We start from the raw sequence: 21,928 nt of genomic DNA, 5'->3' as shown, positions 1-21,928 counted from the left end.
TCGGAGGACGTAAGAGAAATTTAATTTAACATTGCCAGCTGGGTTCATGCAGCCCCCCAAATCTTTTATGAAGACTGAGAACTTATTTAGCACTTTTGCCTTCTCTCTGTCCACTCTGGCCAGATTCCCTTCATCATCTTTTATGGGACCAATGTGTTCTGGTCTCGCTTTCTTACTATTGATATATTTAAAAATGTTCTTGGGGTTTTTTTTTACCCTCTTCCGCTATATGTCTTTCATGTTCTATTTTAGCCACCTTGATTTCGCCTTTACATTCCTTACTGCACTCTTTGTAATGTTGGAATGCTGCCAATGACCCTCAGCCTTGTATTTTTTGAAGGCCTTTTCTTTGGTTTTAATATGCATTTTTATGTTGGAGTTTAGCCACCCAGAAAATATTTTTGCTCTTTTAAACTTATTCCCCTTTGGAATGCACTGGCCAATACCTTTATTTATTATGTTCTTAAAGAACTCCCATTTTTCCTTTGAGTTCTTTGTTCCTAGGTTTCTATCCCATTTTATATTGTCTAGCAAAGAGCGCAGTTTAGGGAAGTTGGCTCTTTTGAAATTCAGTGTCCTTATATTACCCTTGTGTTTCCTATTTCTAGGATTTATACTGAAACTAATTGACCTATGGTCACTGTTTCCTAAGTTGCCCTGTATTTCTATATCCATGATCAGGTCTGTATTGTAGGTAATCAGTAGGTCTAGTACCACATTGTTTCTTGTCGGTGCGTTCACCATCAGACCCATGAAATTGTCCTACACAACATTTAGGAACTGCCAAGCCTTGGATGAAAGCGCGGTTCCTTCTGCCCAATCTATATCCTGATAATTAAAGTCCCCCATTATAATGACATTTCCCATCCTTGCTGCCATTCCAAGCTGTGATAGGAGGTCCGCCTCCCCCTCCTCCCTCTGGTTTAAGGGCCTATGCAATGGAAAACTGAGGCACATGGCCAGCTTAAATATGTATTGGAATATACGGTATCTCACAAAAGTGAGTACATCCCCGCACATTTTTGTTGAGTGTGCTGAGTTTAGAACGCTTTGCAGGCCAGTCAAGTTCCTCCACCCCAAGCTTGCTCATCCATGTCTTCATGAACCTTGCTTTGTGCACTGGTGTGCAGTCATGCTGGAACAGAAAGGGACCATCCCCAAACTGTTCCCAAAAAAGTTAGGAGCATGAAATTGTCAAAAATGTCTTGGTATGTTGATGCCATAAAGAGTTCCCTTCACTGGAACTAAGGGGCCAAGCCCAACCCCTGAAAAACAACCTCACACCATAATCCCCCCTCCACCAAATGATTTGAACCAGTGCAAGATCCATAAACACATGGATGAGCAAGTTTGGGGGGGGGGGGGGGAGAGAAACATGACTGGCCTGCACAGAGTCCTGACCTCAACCCTATAGAACCACCTTTGGGATGAATTAGAGCAGAGACTGCGAGACGGGCCTTCTTGTCCAACATGAGTGCCTGACCTCACAAATGTGCTTCTGGAAGAATGGGCAAACATTCTCAGACACACTCCTAAACATTGTGGACAGCCTTCCCAGAAGAGTCGAAGCTGTTTTAGCTGCAAAGGGTGGGCCAACTCAATATTGAACCCTACGACTAGGACTGATATACCATTAAAGTTTATGTACAGTACATGTAAAGGCAGGCATCCCAATACTTTTGACAATATAGTGTATATTGCATCAAAGAGATGAGCCTTTTTCCAAGGTATCACATATATTCGCTCTGTGTTTGCACTGAATGCATGCTCCACAGCACGCAGGGAGACAAAACTGGTCTCCTTTCAACAATTGGGAGATGGGAGGACTAGCTCCTGGTCACATGAACACTAATAGGCTACAACAGTGATCACTCTATGGCTCTATTCACATGAGTGTGACCTGTGTTCTGCAGGTACAGCAGTCTTTAGGAATTAATAGATCCTCTGAGTGTTTGCTAAAGAGCAGCGTGTTTTGCCTGCAGGTCTGTGCGCAATTTTTTGTGAACCTAGAAATTTTGGATGAACCCTCTGCACACTGCTATATACCCTTTCTAGCAAACTTTGCAATGAAAAAGTTTGACGCACATGGCCAGCATAAAAATATGTATTGGAACATACGGTATCTTACAAAAGTGAGTACACCCCCCACATTTTTGTAAATCTTTTATTATATCTTTTCATGTGACAACACTGAAGAAATGACACTTTGCTACAATGTAAAGTAGTGAGTGTACAGCTTATATAACGGTGTAAATTTGCTGTCCCCTCAAAATAACACACAGCCATTAATGTCTAAACTGCTGGCAACAAAAGTGAGTATACCCCTAAGTGACAATGTCCAAATTGGACCCAATCAACCATTTTCGCTCCCTGGTGTCATGTTTAGTTAGTGTTACAAGGTCTTAGGTATAAATAGGGGGCAGGTGTGTTAAATTTGGTGTACTCACTTTTGTGAAATACTGTAGATGAACTAAAAATCCCTGTTTTTCATTGTAAAGTTTGCTACAAAGGGCATATAGCAGTGTGCAGAGGGTTTATCCAGAATTTGTTGTGTTAATATGTTGTCGCACCCCTTTAGCACTTGATGGTTCATCAAAAAGTTATTTTATTTCAGTAATTAAATTCAAAAAGTGAAATATATTACATAGATTCATTACACAGAGTTACATTTTTCAAGCATTTCTTTTTTTAACTTTGCTTATTATGGCTTACAGCTAGTCAAAATCCAAAATTCAGTGTCTCAGAAAAATAAATTAGCGAAGACAAAAAAAAAAAATGAATAAAAAGATTTTAAATACAGAAATGTTGGATTAGTGAAAAGTATGTCCATGTACAGTATAGTATGCACTCAATACTTGGTCGGGGCTCCTTTTGCATTAATTACGGCATCCATGCGGCGTGGCATAGAGGCGATCAGCCTGTGGCACTGCTGAGGTGTTATGGAAGCCCAGGTTGCTTTTATAGCAGCCTTCAGCTTGTCTGCATTGTTGGGTCTGGTGTCTCCCATATCCCTCTTGAAAATACCCCACAGATTCTCTATGGGGTTTAGGTCAGGTGAGTTTGCTGGCCAATCAAGCACAGTGATACCATGATCATTAAACCAGGTATTGGTAATTTTGGTAGTGTGGGCAGGTGCCAAGTCCTGCTGGAAAATGAAATCAGAATCTCCATAAAAAAGTCAGCAGAGGGAAGCATTAAGTGCTCTAGAATTTCCTGGTAGAGGGCTGCGATGACTCTGGACTTGATAAAGCACAGCGGACCAATACCAGCAGATTACATGGCTCCCCAAATCATCAGTGACTGTGGAAACTTCACACTGGACCTCATGCATCTCGACCACTGTGCCTCTCCTCTCTTCCTCCAGACTCTTAGGACCTTGATTTCCAAATTAAATGCAAAATTTACTTTCATCTAAAAAGAGGGCTTTGGACCACTGAGCAACAGTCCAGTCTTATTTCTCCTTAGCCCAGGTAAGACGTTTCTGATATCTCTGGTTCAGGAGTGGCTTGACAACACAAGGGAAGTGTGTGGTGGCTCTGACACCAGCCAAAGCGTACATCAGAGAAAAGGATTTTACACTTAGACAAAAATCCAGTTTTCTCTTTCGTTCATTGATGGCCACAACTCCTTATCTTCTTTGACCCTTGGGACGTCCCAAAGCAGTGTCAATATGAGGGGTGGGCAACAGAGCAATGCACAATTCCCAAAAGGGCTAAATATAGCCAACCAGGAGTTCAACCAGGAACAACTGGAGCTCACCGACCAAGAAAAAAAATACACCCTCAAGAGGCAGGAGCCTCTGCAACAACAGCCTGCAAGACGACCACGTGGCCGCCTTGCACACCTGGACCACTGACGCCTGATGACGGAAGGCCCAGGAGGCACTAAGCGCCCCTGTGGAATGCGCCCTAACAGGGAAAGGAGGAACCTGTCCCCTGACGGAAAAGGCCTGCACCACCGTCTGCCTGACCCATCTGGAAACGGTTGTAGCAGATGCGGCCTACCCTTTACGACAGCCACCCGTAAAGACAAAGAATCTAAATTTTTAATCGACTCAGTCGCCGCCAAGTACACCATGATTGCAGAGCAGCGTTGGCTACCAGCTTTCCTAGGTCTGCGTACCAAGACTGGTGAAGCCAGTCCGGAGCCACCAAAATCACTGGAATCCCTTCTGCCTCGATTCTGCACAGCAGTCTCGGCAGAAGTTGCAGTGGAGGAAAAGTGTAAATCAAACAATACTGATCCCAGGGGGCCACCAGAGCATTGGCGGCATCGGCCAGAGGATTCCGAGACCTTGGCACAAACCTCTGAACCTTCCGGTTGAAACGAGAGGTCAACAGGTCCACATAGGAGGTCCCCCACTGGAGACACAGTTGTTGAAACACCTGCTAAAAAGACCATTCGCCCAGACTCCGGGCTTGTCAACTGACGTAGTCAGCCTACCAATATTCCACCCCTGGAATGTGCACAGCAGAGAGGACTGGAACAAATCAAAAGCTGATGCCCGACAGATTGGGATATGAAGGTAAGCGCCCTTGAGATAGAGGCCAGAAAATCCCCTTAATGAAGTGAAGCCACTACAGTGGGAATGGACTCCATTCTGAATTTCTGAACCTGCACACAGCGGTTCAGGGCCTGAAGGTCCAAGATCAGACGGACCTTACCCTCCTTCCTGGGAATTAGGTTTGAATAGAACCCCTGAAAACATTCCGACTCTGGAACTGGTACAACGACCCCTTGCAAAAGCAAATCCTGTACTGTCCCGAGAAGGGGACAGACGCAGGTTGGAGGGGGGCAAGAACTGAAACTCGATCTTGTAACTGCACCAACTCATGGTCCCTTTTGTCTTGAACGAAAGAGGTCCACGGGTCCGGAAAGAAGCGAAGATGTCCCCCCACCCCATATACAGGTGAGGGCGCCCCTTCAGGCAGAGGAGGAATTGTCTGCGGGGCCGGCGAAGCCCGTTTTGGACCTACCAACCCAGGGTCTGTTGGGACCTCCCCAGAAGGCACGGGAGGATTTAGAACCCTTGTCCTGCACCCCCGCGGGATGAAAGGGCCGCTTGTGGGCTGAGAAGATAGGACCACGTTTGTGGCGATGCTCTCTGCTTTTAGTGACCTGCGGAAGCTGTGTGCTCTTACCTCCCATGAGACTTTTTATGATCTCTTCCATAGAAGTTCCGAAAAGACGATCTCTCACGAAGAGAAGATCCGTCAGCACCTTTTTGGAAGCCTGGTCAGCAGACCAGCATTTCAGCCAAATCATACAGAGAAGGGTCACTGCAGTCACAGACGCCCTGCAGGCTAATGGGGCCGTGTCCAGAGAAACATCACAGATGTACTGTAACCCCTGTATCAGCTGGTCCACCAATTCAGCAAGCTCCGGGGATTTCGACCCTCTTCCAAATCCTGGCGCAGAAACATTGCCCATTCCGTTAAGTTATGAGAGACCAAGGTTATGGCAAACACGGGCCTCAAAATGTAACCTGCCAAAGTGAAAAGGTAGTGAACCAGAGATTCAGCCTTCCTGTCTACAGGGTCTTTAAAAGATGGAGCGTCCTCTACTGGGAGCAGAGTGACTTTATTCAACCTGGAAACCTGAGAATCCACCACCGGTGGTATTGTCAGTTTCTTTAGGAGGGACTCCTCAAAGGGATACCTCCTAGTGAAACGCTTAGGTATCCCAACCATGCGTTTCGGGGAACCCCACTGACTAGTGATGATCTAGTCGAAAAAGGCAGGAAAGGGAAACACCTTAGCCCCTTGGAATGTCTGCGGGTTCCAAATTGCACCGGCGTGGCCACCGCAGCAGTAGTGATGTCTTCCATTTTTAAAGTTTCCTGCACTGATACAATCAGTGCCTCCACAAGCGCCTTCTCTTGCACAGATGTAGTGGAAGAGGACTCATCTTTACTGTCAGAGCACTCAAGGTGCATGGACGCAGACCCCGTGGGTTGACTCGCGTCCGTGGCAGCAAAATCATCCTCAGAATCTGAGGAAGCAGGTGAAGGCAGAGGATGCTTTTTACTAGGTCTCTTCTGAAGAGCCATATACACTTTTGACACTAGTGACTGCAGGCCCGCCGTCATGGCCGCCAGTGCGGACTTAGAACCAGAGGGTCCCACAGCTTCTGAGAGTGGGTCAGGTGGTGACACGTGCTTTGGGGGCTCCATAGCAACCTGGGGACCACCAGTAAAATTTGCACAAAAAAAGGCTGTAAAAACGCTGTGAAAACCAACCACTGCTGTACAGATGGCACTACAGATCCAAGCGCACCGAGCAGTGCTGCTATAACAGGAGGGAGTATATACAGCTCCAGAAATTCACCACCACCGCTTCAGTAGGGAGAGAGAAAGCACCAGCAACTTGCTTCACGCTGGCCAGAGAGGAAAAGGAAACTACAGTACTGCCGCTAGAGGCCCACCGCCGAGCACCGCTCCCATAAAGTACAAGAAAATGGGACGTCGCATAGACTTTAATAAGAAACTACAAAAACATGGTGGCCAAGCTCCCATGCAAGCAGCTATAAAAGAATGGTGGCCGCGCCACGCAACCCCCTAGACCCTTCGTGTACCTCATCCAGCAAGGAGAATCTAGCTAGGGACCCCCTTCCTGGGCATTATGGCACATAAACGGCAAATAGAGCTGCCGTAGTGCACTCCCACCCCCCCTCCAGCTCTCACACACCCAACACCAAATCAACACAGCCACCCCAGGAGGGGCGCAAAGGGGGGGGGGGGAGGAATAGCTAGCACAGGTGACCCCACTAGTGAGGAGTTAGGGGTTAGGGTAAGAAGGACACATGGGGCCGACCAACCCAGGGAGAGGCCCATGTCCTCCCCGAAATTTCCCAGAGGAGAGAGGGGACACTACTCACCACACCTTCGGAGCCAAGCGGGTACCACTCCAGGCAGATCACATCCCCATCTTGGAATGGGGGGTGCTGCGGGCCAAAGGTACACCACTGTGACTCAGGCGGCAACCCGGTCGTGTGCGTCCTCCCCAGGTGTTTCACTCGCCGGCCAGCCCCCTCCCAGTGGCCGACCTAACGCGAAGCTGGGGTCTGCATGTGCTTGCTGGCCAGACTGGGGAGACCGTAAGGATCTAGGATATTCAGTGCGTCACCCAGTCCGGTAGTTGAATGCAGTTCTCACTGGAACAGACTTGATTGAAAAAAGAAAACAAAAAGGAAAAAAAAAGTTCAGTTTGAAAAGGAAAAAAAACTAGGACCAAAGATCCCAGCAAGGAGCTAGGTCCTTACTCCTGACTAGGCAAAAAAAACTGAAGTCCTATAGCAGGAAGTGGGAGTATACCCCCCAAGACTGCCCTATGTGTGTAGTTAAATTTGTTTCCGCCTAGTCCTACTCCTATGAAGAGCAGCATAACCCAAGGGTCAAAGACGATATGGAGCTGTGTCCGTCAATGGACGTAAGAGAAATATATATTTTTTTTATTTAGTATCACTGTTGGTGCGTTTAAAAAGGTTGTAAACCCAGGGGAAAAAAGCCCTGTAAGACAAAGGCATAATGAGCTAGTATGCATCACATACCAGCTAATTATGGAATACTTACCTTAAAACGAAGCTGTTCCAGCGGCGCCCGCACACCGCTGACATTTTCCCTGGAGTTTGTTTCCGGGTTGGCGGGCTCCGGCGCTGTGGATTGGCCGAAGTCGCGATGACGTCACTCCCACTCATGCACACAGGAGTCTGCCGTTCACGCAAGGGGCTCAGAAGGAATGGAACCTATGGCCGTTCCTTCAGAGCGCATGCGCCAATGAGGTCACTGGCTGCATGTACACTAAATATCTCTTTACAGGTACACATTTAAGAGAGATTTATTATAGAATACTTCCTCTTTAAGTAGCATAAAAAAAAAAAAAAAGACAATGTGCACTGATGCTTCTTTAATACAATCTGTGCTATTAACAAATTATTGTACACATATGCTGTATTGCTGTAATGCACACATGTGCTGTATCATTGTGAATGTTAGGAGTGGGATACATTTTGTTTTTTTTTTTGATGGTTGGTCATGGTAAAAGCAAGAAATATACAGCCAAATAGAGAAAGTTTACTTTTTTACATACTATTTCGAGTCAGTTTTCCTTTGATATGAAAAATATTAAGATATTGATTATGGCCTCTTGCACACGGGAGAAAAAAAACCCCACAAAGTTGGTGGCCATGCAACTTTTTTTTATCTTTTACTGATCTGAACACAGGTGCATTGTTGTCTATAGAAAACTACAAACAGCTGCTTAAGGCTACATTCACACAGATGTAAAAGTTTTACTGATCCTATTAACCATGTTTTTCACTAGCTCAAAAGTTCCTGCATAATAAGAACTAAATGCTTGTGTAAAAATAGAATTTTTTTGTAAGAACTTACCGTAAAATTCTTTTCTCTGAGTCCTGACAGTCGCCGCCCACTCATACAGTCTTCACTACTGGGTATTGGTCTTATCCACAGGAGTAAGCTAGGCAGAAGATTTTGTTAGAAACATTCACAAAAACTTTGCATAGACACATCTATAGGGGGCTGTCCCTCTGGTCCAATACCCCCCTGCTAGCAGTATTCCCAATTCAGTTTGGTAGCAAGCAGTAGATAGTCCATGAACCCCAAAAGAGGGGCGGGGGCGGCAACTGTCAAAGGACTCAGAGAAAATCATTTTACGGTAAGTTCTTACATAAAATTATATTTCCTCTTACGTCCTCTGACAGTCGCCGCCCACTCATACAGTCTTGACTACTGGGATGTCCCAAAGCAGTGTAGATGTGAGGGGTGGGAAACGTAACCGTCTCAAAGGCAACGCAGCACCCAAATCAGAGAAAAGGAGTGAACAAACCCAGGAAAGCAAAATAACCAGGGAAAAAACCCCAACAGGAGGGGACAGGCTAAAAAACGCCATGTCTCCCCTGAGGCACGGACGCACTCAGAACTTGGCGGCCAAAGGAGGCATCTGCCGATGCCAAAACATCAAGTTTGTAAAATTTTGTAAAGGTGTGCACGGATGACCAGGTCGCCGCTTTGCACACCTGGGACACCGACGCCTAATGGCGGAAGGCCCAAGACGCACTCACCGCTCTGGTAGAGTACGCCGTGACAGGGAAGGGCGGAACTCGTTCCCTAAGCGAATAAGCCCGTACAATCGTCTGTCTGATCCATTTAGAAATGGTTGCTGCAGACGCAGCCATACCCCTCAGGAAGGACAAAAAGAGAATACGACTTTCTGAAGGATTCAGTAGACGACAGGTAAACCCTGATCGCCCAGACCACATCCAAGGAATGCAAGGCAAACTCCTTAGGATGCTTAGGATTCGCACACAGCGAAGGCAAGACAATGTCCTAATTGAGATGGAAATCAGACACCACCTTTGGAAGGAAGGATTGATGAGGTCGCAGGACCACCTTATCCCTATGAACAACCAGGTAGGGAGAGCGGCAAGACAGGGCCGCCAACTCCAACACTCTGCGAGCAGATGTAATCGCCACCAGAAAAGCTACTTTCCGTGACAGCGCAGGCAGAGGAATCTCCCGGATGTTCTCAAAAGGAGGACGTTGCAAAAAACGGACAGAACCAAGTTCAGGTCCCAAGGAGGCAAGGGTGTCCTCCTGGGGGGGGGGGGGGCAATCAGATGACGCACCCCTTGAATAAAGGTGCGGATCAAGGAGTTTGACGCCAAGGGGTGCTGGAAAAGAATGGCCAACACAGATAACAGACCCTTGATAGTCGTCAGTGCAAGACGCTGGTCCACACCAGATTGCAGGAAGGCCAACACCCTCGGCACCGCAAAGGAGTGAGGATGGAAACCCTGCGATCCGCACCAGGCGAAATAGGCGTTCCAGGTGCGATAATAAATCTTATTGGATGAGGCCTTCCTTGCCTTGAGTAAGGTAGGAATGACCGCCGACGAGAGACCCCAATCTCTCAAGATCTGGCTTTCAACAGCCACGCTGTCAAAGCCAGCAACTGTAAAGCAGGATGGAAGATCGGCCCCTGAGACAGCAGATCGTCTCTTAGTGGGAGCCGCCAGGGAGGCTCGACGACCAGTTGCATGATGTCCGCGTACCAAGACCGGCGCAGCCAGTCTGGGGCCACTAGAATCACCAACCTCGGTTCCGAGACCAACCTGCGAAGGAACCTGGACAACAACGGAATCGGGGGGAAGGCATAAATCATGCGATACCGATTCCAAGGCACCACCAGGCGTCCGAGGCGTCTGCCAGAGGATTGCGCGTTCTTGCCACGAACGTTCCCACCTTGTTTAGACGAGACGCGAACAGATCCACGTCCGGGGATCCCCATCACGCACACAGCATCTGAAACACCTTCGGGTGTAGGGGCCATTCGCCCTGGTCCAGGGTCTGACGGCTCAGATAGTCGGCCTGCCAGTTCTCCACACCTGGAACGTGAACTGCCGAAAGTGCCGAGACCTGCGTCTCTGCCCAAGGCAGAAGCTCGGCCACGTCCTTGGCCGCCTGGGCACTCCTGGTGCCCCCTTGCTGATTGATGTAAGCCACCCCAGTTGCGTTGCCCGTCTGCACACGCACAGGGCAGCCCCAAAGCCGATCCGACCAACGGAGCAAACAGTCTGATCGCTCTCAGTTCTAAGACATTGATCGGTAGAGTCCACAACAATGGCCGGAAGGATTTCCCTTCCGTCAGAGCCGGAGACTGGAGCCACCACAGAAGATCCACTCTGACTTGGTGGCTCAAAGATATCCTCCTGTCCAAGGACTGAGGATGCCTGTCCCACCTGGCCAGAATCTCTGCTTGCAGAGATCGTGTGTGGAACTGTGCAAATGGTATCACCTTGAAGGCTGACCCCATCAATCCCAGGGACCGTATGCAGGTCCTGAGCGATGAGGATTCGTTGTCCCTGAGGGACCTGACCTCGTTCCGTAGAGTCCGGAGTTTGTCCTCCGGCAGGAAGACTTTTGCCTGGGCGGAGTCCAGAACCATCCCCAGGTAAGGGAGGTGAACAGAAGGAGACAATGTCGACTTCTGAAAATTGATGGTCCACCCGAACTCCTGGAGCATCTGAACCGTGGTTGACAGATCGTGCAACAGAGTGGCACTGGAGCTCGACCTTAACAGGAGATCCTCCAGATATCCAAGGATTGCAATCCCCTGCGCCCGCAACAGGGCCAGGACAGGAGCCAGCACTTTGGTAAAAACCCTTGGAGCCGAAGCGAGACCAAAAGGTAACGCCACGAACTAAAAGTGCTCCTCTGCGATTGCGAATCGGCGGTACCTCTGATGACCTTCGTAAATGGGGATGTGTAAATACGCATCCTTGAGGTCGATGGAAGCCAGGAAATCTCCCGGGCTCAGGGAGGCCACCACCGATCGGAGGAATTCCATGCGGAACTTTTGAACCCGCGCAAAGCGGTTCAGAAACTTTAAGTCCAGAATAGGACGGACCTTGCCCTCCTTTCTGGGCACTGTGAACAGATTTGAGTAAAAACCCCGGAACCTGTCCCGATGTGGCACCGGGACAATCACCCCCTGGGCGAGGAGATCCTGGAAACGATCTGGGGTCAAACGAAGATTTGAGGGAAAGAATCTGTCTGCTGGGCGCGATCGAAATTCGATCTTGTACCCTGACCGAATGAGTTCCTGAACCCATCTGTCCTGAATCTTGGCCAGCCAAGGTTTGGGAAAACAGCGCAGACGTCCCCCCACCCCTGAAAAGGGTGAGGGCGCCCCTTCAGGTCGAGGCGGACTGGGCCACCGTGCCAGAGAGAGCGGCTTTAGGCTTGCCTGCCCAAGGCTTCTTCTGGCCACCAGAGGCCTTGAAGGGTTTGCCCTTGTCTTGTGCCTTGAAGGCACGAAAGGACCCCTGGTTAGGTTTAAAGTAGGGATGCACCGATCCGATATTCGGATCGGATATCGGCGCTGATATGGCCATTTTAGATGGATCGGTAACATTGACCGATCCACTGGCTGATCCGGTTTTTGCTTGGTAACGGCTCAGCCATCCCTTACTAGGTGCAGTAGTAGTATGGGATGGGAGCCGCTACTTCCTGTATAAGTCCGGCTCACAGGCGGAGTGATATCAGATGCACTCCGCCTGTGAATGGAGGAGCCGTACACATGAAGCAGCGGCTTTGCTCTGTACTGCAGCCGCTTGCTTTGTGTGTAGCTCCGGATCAGTTCCAGTATCGGTATCGGCGATTTCACAACGCCAGATATCATTATCGGGTCCAAAAAAGTCAGATCGGTGCATCCCTAGTTAAAGGAAGGGCCCCGCTTACCGCGGAAAGACTTGCCCCTGGACACCTGGGGCAGCAGTGTGCTTTTACCCCCAGTGACCCCCTTAACCAATTTGTCCAGGGAGTCCCCAAACAGGCGATTCCCTGCATAAGGGATGTCAGACACCGTCTTCTTGGAAGTCTGGTCGGCCGACCAGCTTTTCAACCACATGATGCGACGGATCGTCACTGCGACCGCAGATAAGCGGGAGACTAAAGGGGCCTGATCCAAGGCCGCGTCACACAGGTATAGAACAGCCTGAATAATTTTGTCCACCATCTCCAGAGTAGCAGGAGGGGCAGAATCAGCCACAAGGGTGCATCTCAGCACCTTAGTCCACTCCACCACAGCCTGAGAGACCATGACTGAGGTGAAAACGGGTTTCATCAAGGTACCTGCCACCATATAGGAGTGGCGGGTAAGAGATTCCACCCGCCTATCCGCCTTATCCCTGAACATCGGAGAATCCTCCGCAGGCATCAGAGTGGTTTTGTTTAACCTGGATACCGTGTGGTCCACCTTAGGGGCCACAGTCCAGCGCAAATCCGTTGGAGACCCAAAGGGATAACAGTACTGAAACCGCTTAGGCACCACAAAATTGCGCTTTAAATTGCGCCATTGATCGTTCACTGTTTTGTGAAACTCAGCGGGACAGGGGAACACCTGAACCGACTTCTGGGTTCTGCGGGTCCCAAAGGAAGACCGCTTACCCTGCGGGTGGGGCTCATCCTCTAAATGTAGCGTTTCTTTAACAGAGCTAATGATCGCAGACATTGCCACACGTTCTCTGGCCGACCCGGAGTGGGAATCCTCCCCCTTCTCCTCCTCCCCAACCGACTGAGTCCCCTCAGGGGGTACACTGTCCGTGGCAACCATATCTCGCTCCGAATCAGAAGATTGAGAAAGCCTGGGCCTTTTCTTAGAAGCCCGCTTAGACATCAACAGATCCACTTTGGATGCTAAAGTTGCAAGTGCAGCAGTAAGCGAGACTATTGCAGAGGATTCAGGAGTACCTGAACCCTCCACCAGAGCTGGGGGGAATTTGCTATCCTGGGACTCCATAAAACACACTTAGAAATTTTATGGCGCTGGCCCTTTAAATCGGGGATAGCGGCGGTTCCCACCGCAATGAGTGACTAGCCTGTGGTACTAAGTACTGAAGGATATACTGCCAGCAGAGATATAAACCCGCAAAAATAGCAGAGAAAGCCCCCCAGAAGTGTATATATACAATACAACGCTTCCGCTCGATCTGAGTGCCTGAAGAAAGTGATGTCACGCCACTAGAGGCCGAACATAGGTCTGAGCCACAAGAAAATGGTTGCCAATGTAAGTCTATGAGGGAGACTGACATGAGAAAAACACATTGCCACACTAAAGATGGCGCCCGAAAGGGCACCAATGCATTACAGAGAAAATGGCCGCTGCCCTTACATGAGGCCAAACAACCTGCCCACATCCGAAATGGCGGCCCCGCGATTTTACACCGCTGCGGCCCCCACAAACATGCCTGAACCCCCAAACGTAGCATAAGCACACACAAGGGACACAGAGACCCCCGCAAACCTCCCCACACCGCGGCAGGACCGCTATAGCGCCCCTGCTGGGACCGTGAGGGACACACGGGAACCATACAGACAGACATGAGGGGGATATCACAGACTCCAAAATAGACTGCCATCCCCATAACAGAGGCCCCACATACACCCCCCCGACAGAAAATGCCATAGACAGAGGGGTAGCATGGTACTCACCGATCCAGCGAAAACAATGGGTGCCACTCTGTGACGGAAAGCCTCCCACTCTGGGTGGGGGTGCCGTCAGCCAAACAGGACGATAGCAACACATGCCGTCCCGCAGTTGAGACATCCTTGTGAAGTAGCCACTCCGCAGGGACAGGTCGTTTACGAGGCCTGGGCGTACGCATAGCCTGCTAACGCTCGATGGCAGGCTGGGATTCCGTAAGGCTCTAGTACAACCAGTGAGATTCCCAGCTCCGCAAACGCTGCAGTCTTCCGAAGTCTGACTAACTAAGCGCAGAAACAAATAAAAAGCTATCAGTGTAAACAAAAACCACTAAGCAGAAATAAAAATTAAGAAAAAGAAAAGGCTGAGACTGCAGCCCCAGCCAAGGGAAGCCTGCCTACTCCTAACTAGGCAAAAGACAAACTGAATTGGGAATGCTGCTAGCAGGGGGGTATTGGACCAGAGGGACGGCCCACTATAGGTGTGTCTATGCAAAGCTTTTGTGAATGTTTCTAACAAAATCTTCTGCCTAGCTTACTCCTGTGGATAAGACCAATACCCAGTAGTGAAGACTGTATGAGTGGGCGGCGACTGTCAGAGGACGTAAGAGAAATAGGCAATTTTTTTCCCAACACTTATATCTGGCATATGTGTAGAAGTATGTCCTCAGGTGCAGATTTTTGGATTTTGCGTTACAGATCTCAGAGCAATGCATGTTTACACACCTGTGTTAAATCTCCATTGAAAAAAATGCAGCTGCATTGAGATACGTGAATAATAAAATGCTTATGAATGCATATATTTTTTTTAATGGTCACATGAATAAAGTCTTAGTCTGTGTTATGCTTCAGTGCAGAAATTTAAACACATATGCAATATTACCTAAGGATATTAAAGCGTACACACAAATTGCAACACTGGCAACTAGAAGAGGATGAAGAATTTTACATGCCTGTATGCACATGGACTTTATGGAAAATAACTTGTTCTTTTTACTTGGGATCTTAACTGAATCAGGCATTAACCACTTCCATACCGGGCCATAGTAAAATGACGCCGGCAGGAAGGGCTCCTCGCCGCTACTGCGCACCCCCAGGGGCGCGCATCACGGCGATCAGGGATGAGGCTCGTCCCTCGGACTAAGCCCATCCCCGATCAAGGTAAACAACCAATGAAATTGGCTGTTTACCACGTGATCGGCTGTGTCCAATCACAGCCGATCACATGAGCGGCTCCAGCGCGAGCCTCTCGTTCTCTCCACAATGCGCGCCCCCCTCGGACAGAGCCCATCCCCGATCTAGGTAAAGAGCCAATGAAATTGGCTCTTTACCACGTGACCGGCTGTCAATCACAGCCGGTCACAGAATGTCAACAGAGAACACGGTAACTAGCTGTCACCATGTTCTCCTCCTCACACACTGATCCTGTGTGAGGAGAAGATTGCGGTAACAGCTAGTTACCGATTACAGTGCACCCCAAAACACACTGATTGCTCCCCCCCAATAAAGAGGACCTGTCACTAACCCATCAGAGTACCCGAGTACCTGTTGACAGGTACTCCGATGACAAGTACTCGGGTACTCCGATGACAGGTACTCTAGTACTTTGAGTACCTGTCATCGGAGTACCCGAGTACCTGTCATCGGATTACCCGAGTACCTGTCATCGGATTACCCGAGTACCTGTCATCGGATTACCAGAGTACCTGTCATCGGAGTACCCGAGTACCTGTCATCGGAGTACCCGAGTACCTGTCATCGGAGTACCCGAGTACCTGTGATCGGAGTACCCGAGTACCTGTGATCGGAGTACCCGAGTACCTGTGATCGGAGTAATTTATGCTGTGTGTAATTTATGCTCCTAGAACACCTGACTGTGCTCCTCACATATTGGGCCTCTGTATGTGGCCAGGCTGTGTAAAAGTCTCACACATGTGGTATTGCCATACTCAGGAGGAGTAGCAGAATGTATTTTGGGGTGTAATTGCAAATATGCATATACTGTGTGTGAGAAATTACTTGTTGTTATGACAATTTTGTGAAAAAAATAAAAAAGGTCTTCATTTTCCCAAGAATTGTGGGGAAAAAAATACAACTTCAAAAAACTCACCATGCCCCTTACTAAATATCCTGGAATGTCTACTTTCCAAAAAGGGGTCATTTGGGGGGGTATTTGTACTGTCCTGACATTTCAGGGCCTCAAGAAATGAGATAGGCCGTCGGTACATCAGGTGTGATGAATTTTCAATGATTGTCACAATAGCTTGTAGACTCAAACTTTCACACAGACTAAATAACCACTAATTTGGGTTATTTTTACCAAAAATATGTAGAAGTATAAATTTTGGCCAAAATTTATGAAAATAAAATTACTTTATTTGCAAAATTTTATAATAGAAACAAAATGTGTTTTTTTCAAAAGTTTTGCTCTTTTTTCACTTCTATCGCAAAAAATAAAAAACCCAGTGGTGATTAAATACTACCAAGAGAAAGCTCTATTTGTGTGAAAAAAAATGATAAAAAATTTGATTGGGTACAGCATTGTATGACTGAGTAATTATCATTCAAAGTGTGAGAGTGCTGAAAGCTGAAAATTGGTCTGGGCAGGAAGGGGGTGTAGCTGCTCTGTATGAAAGTGGTTAAGGTGTATGTAAACGCTAACAATAAACTTCCCTGACTTGCTCCTTTTTGGTGTGTTAAATATACATTTTAAAGTGTTTTATTATATTTATTAAAAAAAAAAGAAAGAAAAAAAAATAGCTGTTCATCTAGCCAGAAATCTTGTGAGACGACACGTATTCTCTGCCTCTAGACTGTTATCAGTTAGCATTGTTACCTGCCATCTCTGGACTACAAAACACCTTCCCTTTCCTGCAGTCCTAAAATAAACCTGTACTAGGGAGGGAACGCTACTCAGTACAGTTGTCACCCACAAAAAGGAAGTTCGATAATGGCAGAATTACCAGGGGGGGGGGGGGGGGGGGAAACTATAAAAAAGAAAACTACCGCAGCCCATATCTACAGACTGGTAAGCTGCAATACTATCAACTTTTGTACTTGGGTTTTTATACTCTAGATTTGTTTTACCTCCCATCACGAAGAGGTAAATTTATATTTAAACACCAGAAATAAGTCATTTTGTAGAGAGGACTTTTGACAACAATTCTGCTTTGCTTCAAATTTTAGAAAATGTAAACAGAAAATGTCATACCCTTTGGCATGCGGGCCAGAGGTGGGTCACAGCATTCCATGTGAAATCCTCTATCACAAGAGTCGCAAAAAAGCATATTATCCTGCAAAAGAAAGTGAATGAGAGTTTAATCACTGGCATTTAAACCTAATGGCTAAAATAATTAACCAAACAAATGAATGTGAACAGCCCTACAGAACTCACTGCATTTTTGCCTTGAATCCTACAGGCACTGCAAGTTTTGCATTCGATGCACTGCCACCTCAGTGCTTTTACATTAGAGGTGAGCTCTGGACAGAATTTTAAACACGATGGGTGACCTGGAGAGTAAGAAAGTGCAAAGGGGTAATGTTATAGATTGCAGCCACCAAGAAAAAGAGCACAATTTACAAAACAGGAAGCAAAAAAACAGATGTGCATCATGAAAGCATTACCTGCAATACAACACACTAATGGTTGTCACCATCAGTCTGCTAAGCTGAAGCCATCAAAGATCAATGCTCATTTAGGTGTGTGGAGAGTAGAGTGGGAGTGTTATCCAAGGCCTCAATTAACAGAGGCACCTTGAGAGGATGCAGCAGCCTGAACCTAAAGCCAGCCATACACAGAGTGATTTTCTTTTCTACAACCACGGGTTGCAGGAATGAAATCACACGATTCCCCCATCAACACAAACAGTGTTGATGGGGGAATCCCTCCTGCCGGGCCATTGTCTTCTCCCAGCGAAGGCAGGTGGGGTAAGCCACCCCTGCCGGCAAAAGACAGGATTATCGCTAGCAGCTATAGCAACCAATAGCAATAATCGCAAGAGAATGTGGCAGGCTGGTTGTACCCAAATTCATCAACTTGTTACATTCAGCCTGCCCATTAATGGTTCGAAACTAGAAGATTTGAACAGTGTATGGCCGGCCTAAGTCTAAAAGAAAGACTCTGGCAACCAGGTCCAAGGGGTGCCCTGCTCAGATGCCATGTTGACTGGAGGCAGGGCTACAGATCAGAGGGGGGGGGGGGGGATTAAATATTACATGCAGTACTTCATTTACCAGGTCAGCCATATAAGTACTGCAGTTGGGCTTCTGTCTTTCCACACTGCATCTGAGGAAACTGGAAAGAAAGTGCTGGACTGGTAGGTTTTATTTTACTGGTATTGTTATCTTACGCTAATACTGTTGGTGTAACTGCTCTGGTTCCTGCGCAGGCGGCTTCTACACCCCAGAGGACCTTTAGGGCTCTTTCACACGGGCGTTCCGTATGTCCGTTTTTCATCCCATCCGTTTGCGGATGAAAAACGGACATAATGTATCTCTATGTAAATACGGATGTCAGAGGATGATCATCCTCTGACATCCGTTTTTTGTCAGTTCAGTTCAGTTTTTTTGAACTGAGGAGAACCCTATTTTTTCTTCCTTTCAAAAAACGGAACTGAAGCAAAAACGGATGTCAGTGGTGTCATCCGCAGACATCCGTTTTTACATAGACATGCATTATGTCAGTTTTTCATCCGCAAACGGATGGGATGAAAAACGGACATACGGACCGGATGACACAAGTGTCATCCGTGTCCATTCCAAAAAAAAAAAAAGGACCTGATCGGGCAAAAAAAAGGAACGCCCGTGTGAAAGAGCCCTTAATGAAATAAAGTTGTATCTGGAACTCCTAGCAGTGGTGTAGCTTTTCAATTTCAACTCTTTCTGCACTGCATGTCTTAGCAAAATGTGTATGCAACCCTGAGAGAAATTCTCAAATGATATTGCAGTCTTGTCCTAATGTGGGTCACCAGAACTGAACTTGATCCTGCAAGGTTAGCGGCTAACCAGTCTTTGGTGGCGAATATTACTTTTATGAAAACACTGCCGTTCCATGGGAACAAAGGGAAGATATTCTTTGCAGCCAAGTCAGGCTAGTCATTAATAGATGGAGCAGATCCCTGCAATGTTTCTTTGAGCCACTAGGATGAGAACACTGCCCTCCAGTGAGCGGAAGAGCAGACATTTGTCTAAAGTGCCTAGGAGCTGGGGAGTCTACCTCCTGGTGGAGCACGACGATCCCAGCAGCCTGCTTATACCAAAGTTGATTGATCGGTACATTCAGCCTGCTCATTAACGGTTCGAATCCTGGCCAGATCAGCAGGAACCGAACAAGTTTCAAACAATGTATGGCCAGCATAAGACTGAGTCAGCAGAAAGATCAGTAGAGGTACTGTATATAGTAACACACCCAACCTGCAACAATATTTACCTACTACAGTACTGTGCAAAAATTTTAAGATGTAAAGAAATGCTGTAAGAATGCTTTCAAAGTGAGCAAACAAGAAAAATCTAAATTAAATCAATGTCTGGTGTCCATTTGGCTTCAAATCAGCATCAATTCTTACACTTGCACACTTTGTACACAATGTCAGAGGTTTTGTAGGATTAGAGTCAGGTGTATGATTAACCAATTATACCAAGCAGGAGCTAAAAATACATTTTATATCTAGGTTGACACCCAGCCATCAACTGAAACAGCTATGTAGGAGGCATAAACCTGGGTAAGGAACAGCCAAACTCTGCTACTAAGGTGAGGTTGCGGAAGTGTGTTTCACATCAAAGGTCATACACTATGGAAAGACTGAAAACAGAAACAGGACACAAGGTAGTTATACTGCATCAGCAAGGTCCCTCCCTGGCAAAGATTTCAAAGCAGACTGTGATTTCAAGATGTGTTCAAGGTCTCTTGAAGAAGCACAAAGAAATTGGCAATGTTGCGGATCATAGCCAAGGGAATAATGCAGCAGATTAGGACACATCATGCTTACTTTCTTTTGAAATCGGAAGTCCAGCAGTGCCATCAGCACAGAACTGGCAGAAACCAGTGGGACCCAAATATAGCCATCTACTGTTTAGAGAAGTCTGTCCAGCAGTTGTCTTCACGGAAGAATTGCAGTCAAAAAGCCAAACCCATACCTCTGACGTGGAAACAAGGCTAAGCGACTCTACTATGCATGAAAACATAGAAAGTGGGGCGCAGTGAAATGGCAGCAGGTGCTCTGGACTGTGTCAAAATTTGAAATATTTGGCTGTAACAGGAGGCAGTTCATTCACTGAAGGGCTGTGGAGTGATACAATAATGAGTGTATGGCAACAGTGAAGCATGGTGGAGGTTCCTTGCAAGTTTGGGGCTGCTTTCTGCAAACTGAGTTGGAGATTGGGTCAGGATAAATAGTTTCCTCAATGCTGAGAAGTACAGGCAGATACTTATCCATCACGCCATACCATTAGGGAGGAGTGCGACTGGCCCCAAATTTATTGTGCCGCAGGACAAAGTCATCCTGGAAGTGATGGATTGACCCCCACAGAGCCCTGATCTAATCATTTAGTCTGTCTGGAATTACGGTACATGAGGAGACAGAAGGATTTGAGGCAGTCTACATCCATAGAAAATCTGTGGTTTGTCGTCCAAAATATTTGGAACAACCTACCTGCCGAGTTCCCTCAAAAACTCTGTGCAAGTGTACCTAGAAGAACTGATGACGTTTTGAAGGCAAAGGGTGGTCTCACCAAATATTGATTTGATTTGGAATACTCTTCTGTTCATTTACTTTCCATTTTGTTAAATGATAAAAATATACTATTAAAAGAAAAGTTCTGGCTTAAAAAAAAAAAAAAAAAAACACACACTTACCTACCACCCTGTTTCCCTGAAAATAAGCTCTACCCCGAAAAGAAGACCTAGCATGATTTTCAGGGATGGCTGCAATATAAGCCCTAGCCCGAAAATAAGCCCTAGTAAAATCCTTGATCTCAGCCCCTCCCTCTGCAGTATTCGGAGAGGGAAAGCTCTAGACCAGTGTTTCTCAACTTCAGTCCTCAGGGCACACTAACAGGCCAGATTTTAAGTAATACCTTGGGGAGATGCAGACTAGAATACTGCAATCACTGAGCAGCAAATGATATCACCTGTGATGTATTTCAGTTTTCTTGCAAACCTGGCCTGTTAGTGTGCCCTGAGGCCCGGAGTTGAGAAACACTGCTCTAGACCAGATTACAGGAACGACAGGATGCATCACCCAGAGAACTACCTGTGATGAAATTTCCTGGTCTCGCATTAAGCAAAGGTGTGAGAAGTTGACATACTATCCTTCAAGTGGGCACGGATGACTGATCCTGATAGGCCCCAGTCCCCGATAGGGACCTAGGTTTCAACAGCCATGCCATTAAAACCAGCGACAGGGAACAAGATGGTGAACCAGGTCCTGGGACAAAAAGTTTTGGACAATCCGAAAGACCCACAGAGTCTGCCAAGTGTACGTCTGAGTACTACATACACCTGGGCCAGTTCGTTGCAATGGGAAATCACCAGAATGCCTGCCATCTCCATATTGCGGAGCAAGACCAAGGAGGAAGTAAAAAGGCATAGACCAGGTAAAACGATTCACAGGAACATGCACTGCAAAGGCCCTTGAGTCCCTGGACCTCGTGACAAACCTGTCGAGTTTGTTGTTTAAATTGGATGCCAGAAGATCCAGTGTTACCCACCTGCAGAAAAGGTTTTATAACACCTCCAGGTAGAGAGCCCATTCCCTTCGATCCAGTTGCTAATGGCAGAGAAAATCCACTGTCCAATTTTCCACTCCTGGGGTGTGGATGACAGAAAGGTGCAGTTCCTCGCTAGTGATAACGAAGTTCACATCTCTCTGAGTGGCACGAAAGCTGGTTCCACCTTGATGGTTGATGTACTTCACAACTTTGGCATTG

The 21,928-nt window shown here is 47.2% G+C and overlaps 1 protein-coding gene across 1 annotated transcript in view; it reads right to left on the bottom strand.

Moving 5' to 3' along the window:
- The window catches only part of KAT6B (lysine acetyltransferase 6B), a 367,576-nt gene that overhangs the window by 210,481 nt on the left and 135,167 nt on the right, over positions 1-21,928 (bottom strand). The window contains exons 4-5 of the mRNA XM_082268915.1: positions 17,397-17,512; positions 17,214-17,295 (exon numbers count right to left, since the gene is read on the bottom strand). Of these exons, the coding sequence (XP_082125041.1) occupies positions 17,214-17,295; positions 17,397-17,512 (198 nt within the window). The remainder of the gene's footprint in view (positions 1-17,213; positions 17,296-17,396; positions 17,513-21,928) is intronic.

Source organism: Pelophylax lessonae (assembly GCF_965119305.1).
Source record: "Pelophylax lessonae genome assembly, chromosome: 9".
Lineage (NCBI taxonomy): Eukaryota > Metazoa > Chordata > Amphibia > Anura > Ranidae > Pelophylax > Pelophylax lessonae.
Note: the sequence above shows the minus strand (reverse complement) of the source record. Positions and strands in the feature narration are given on the sequence as shown.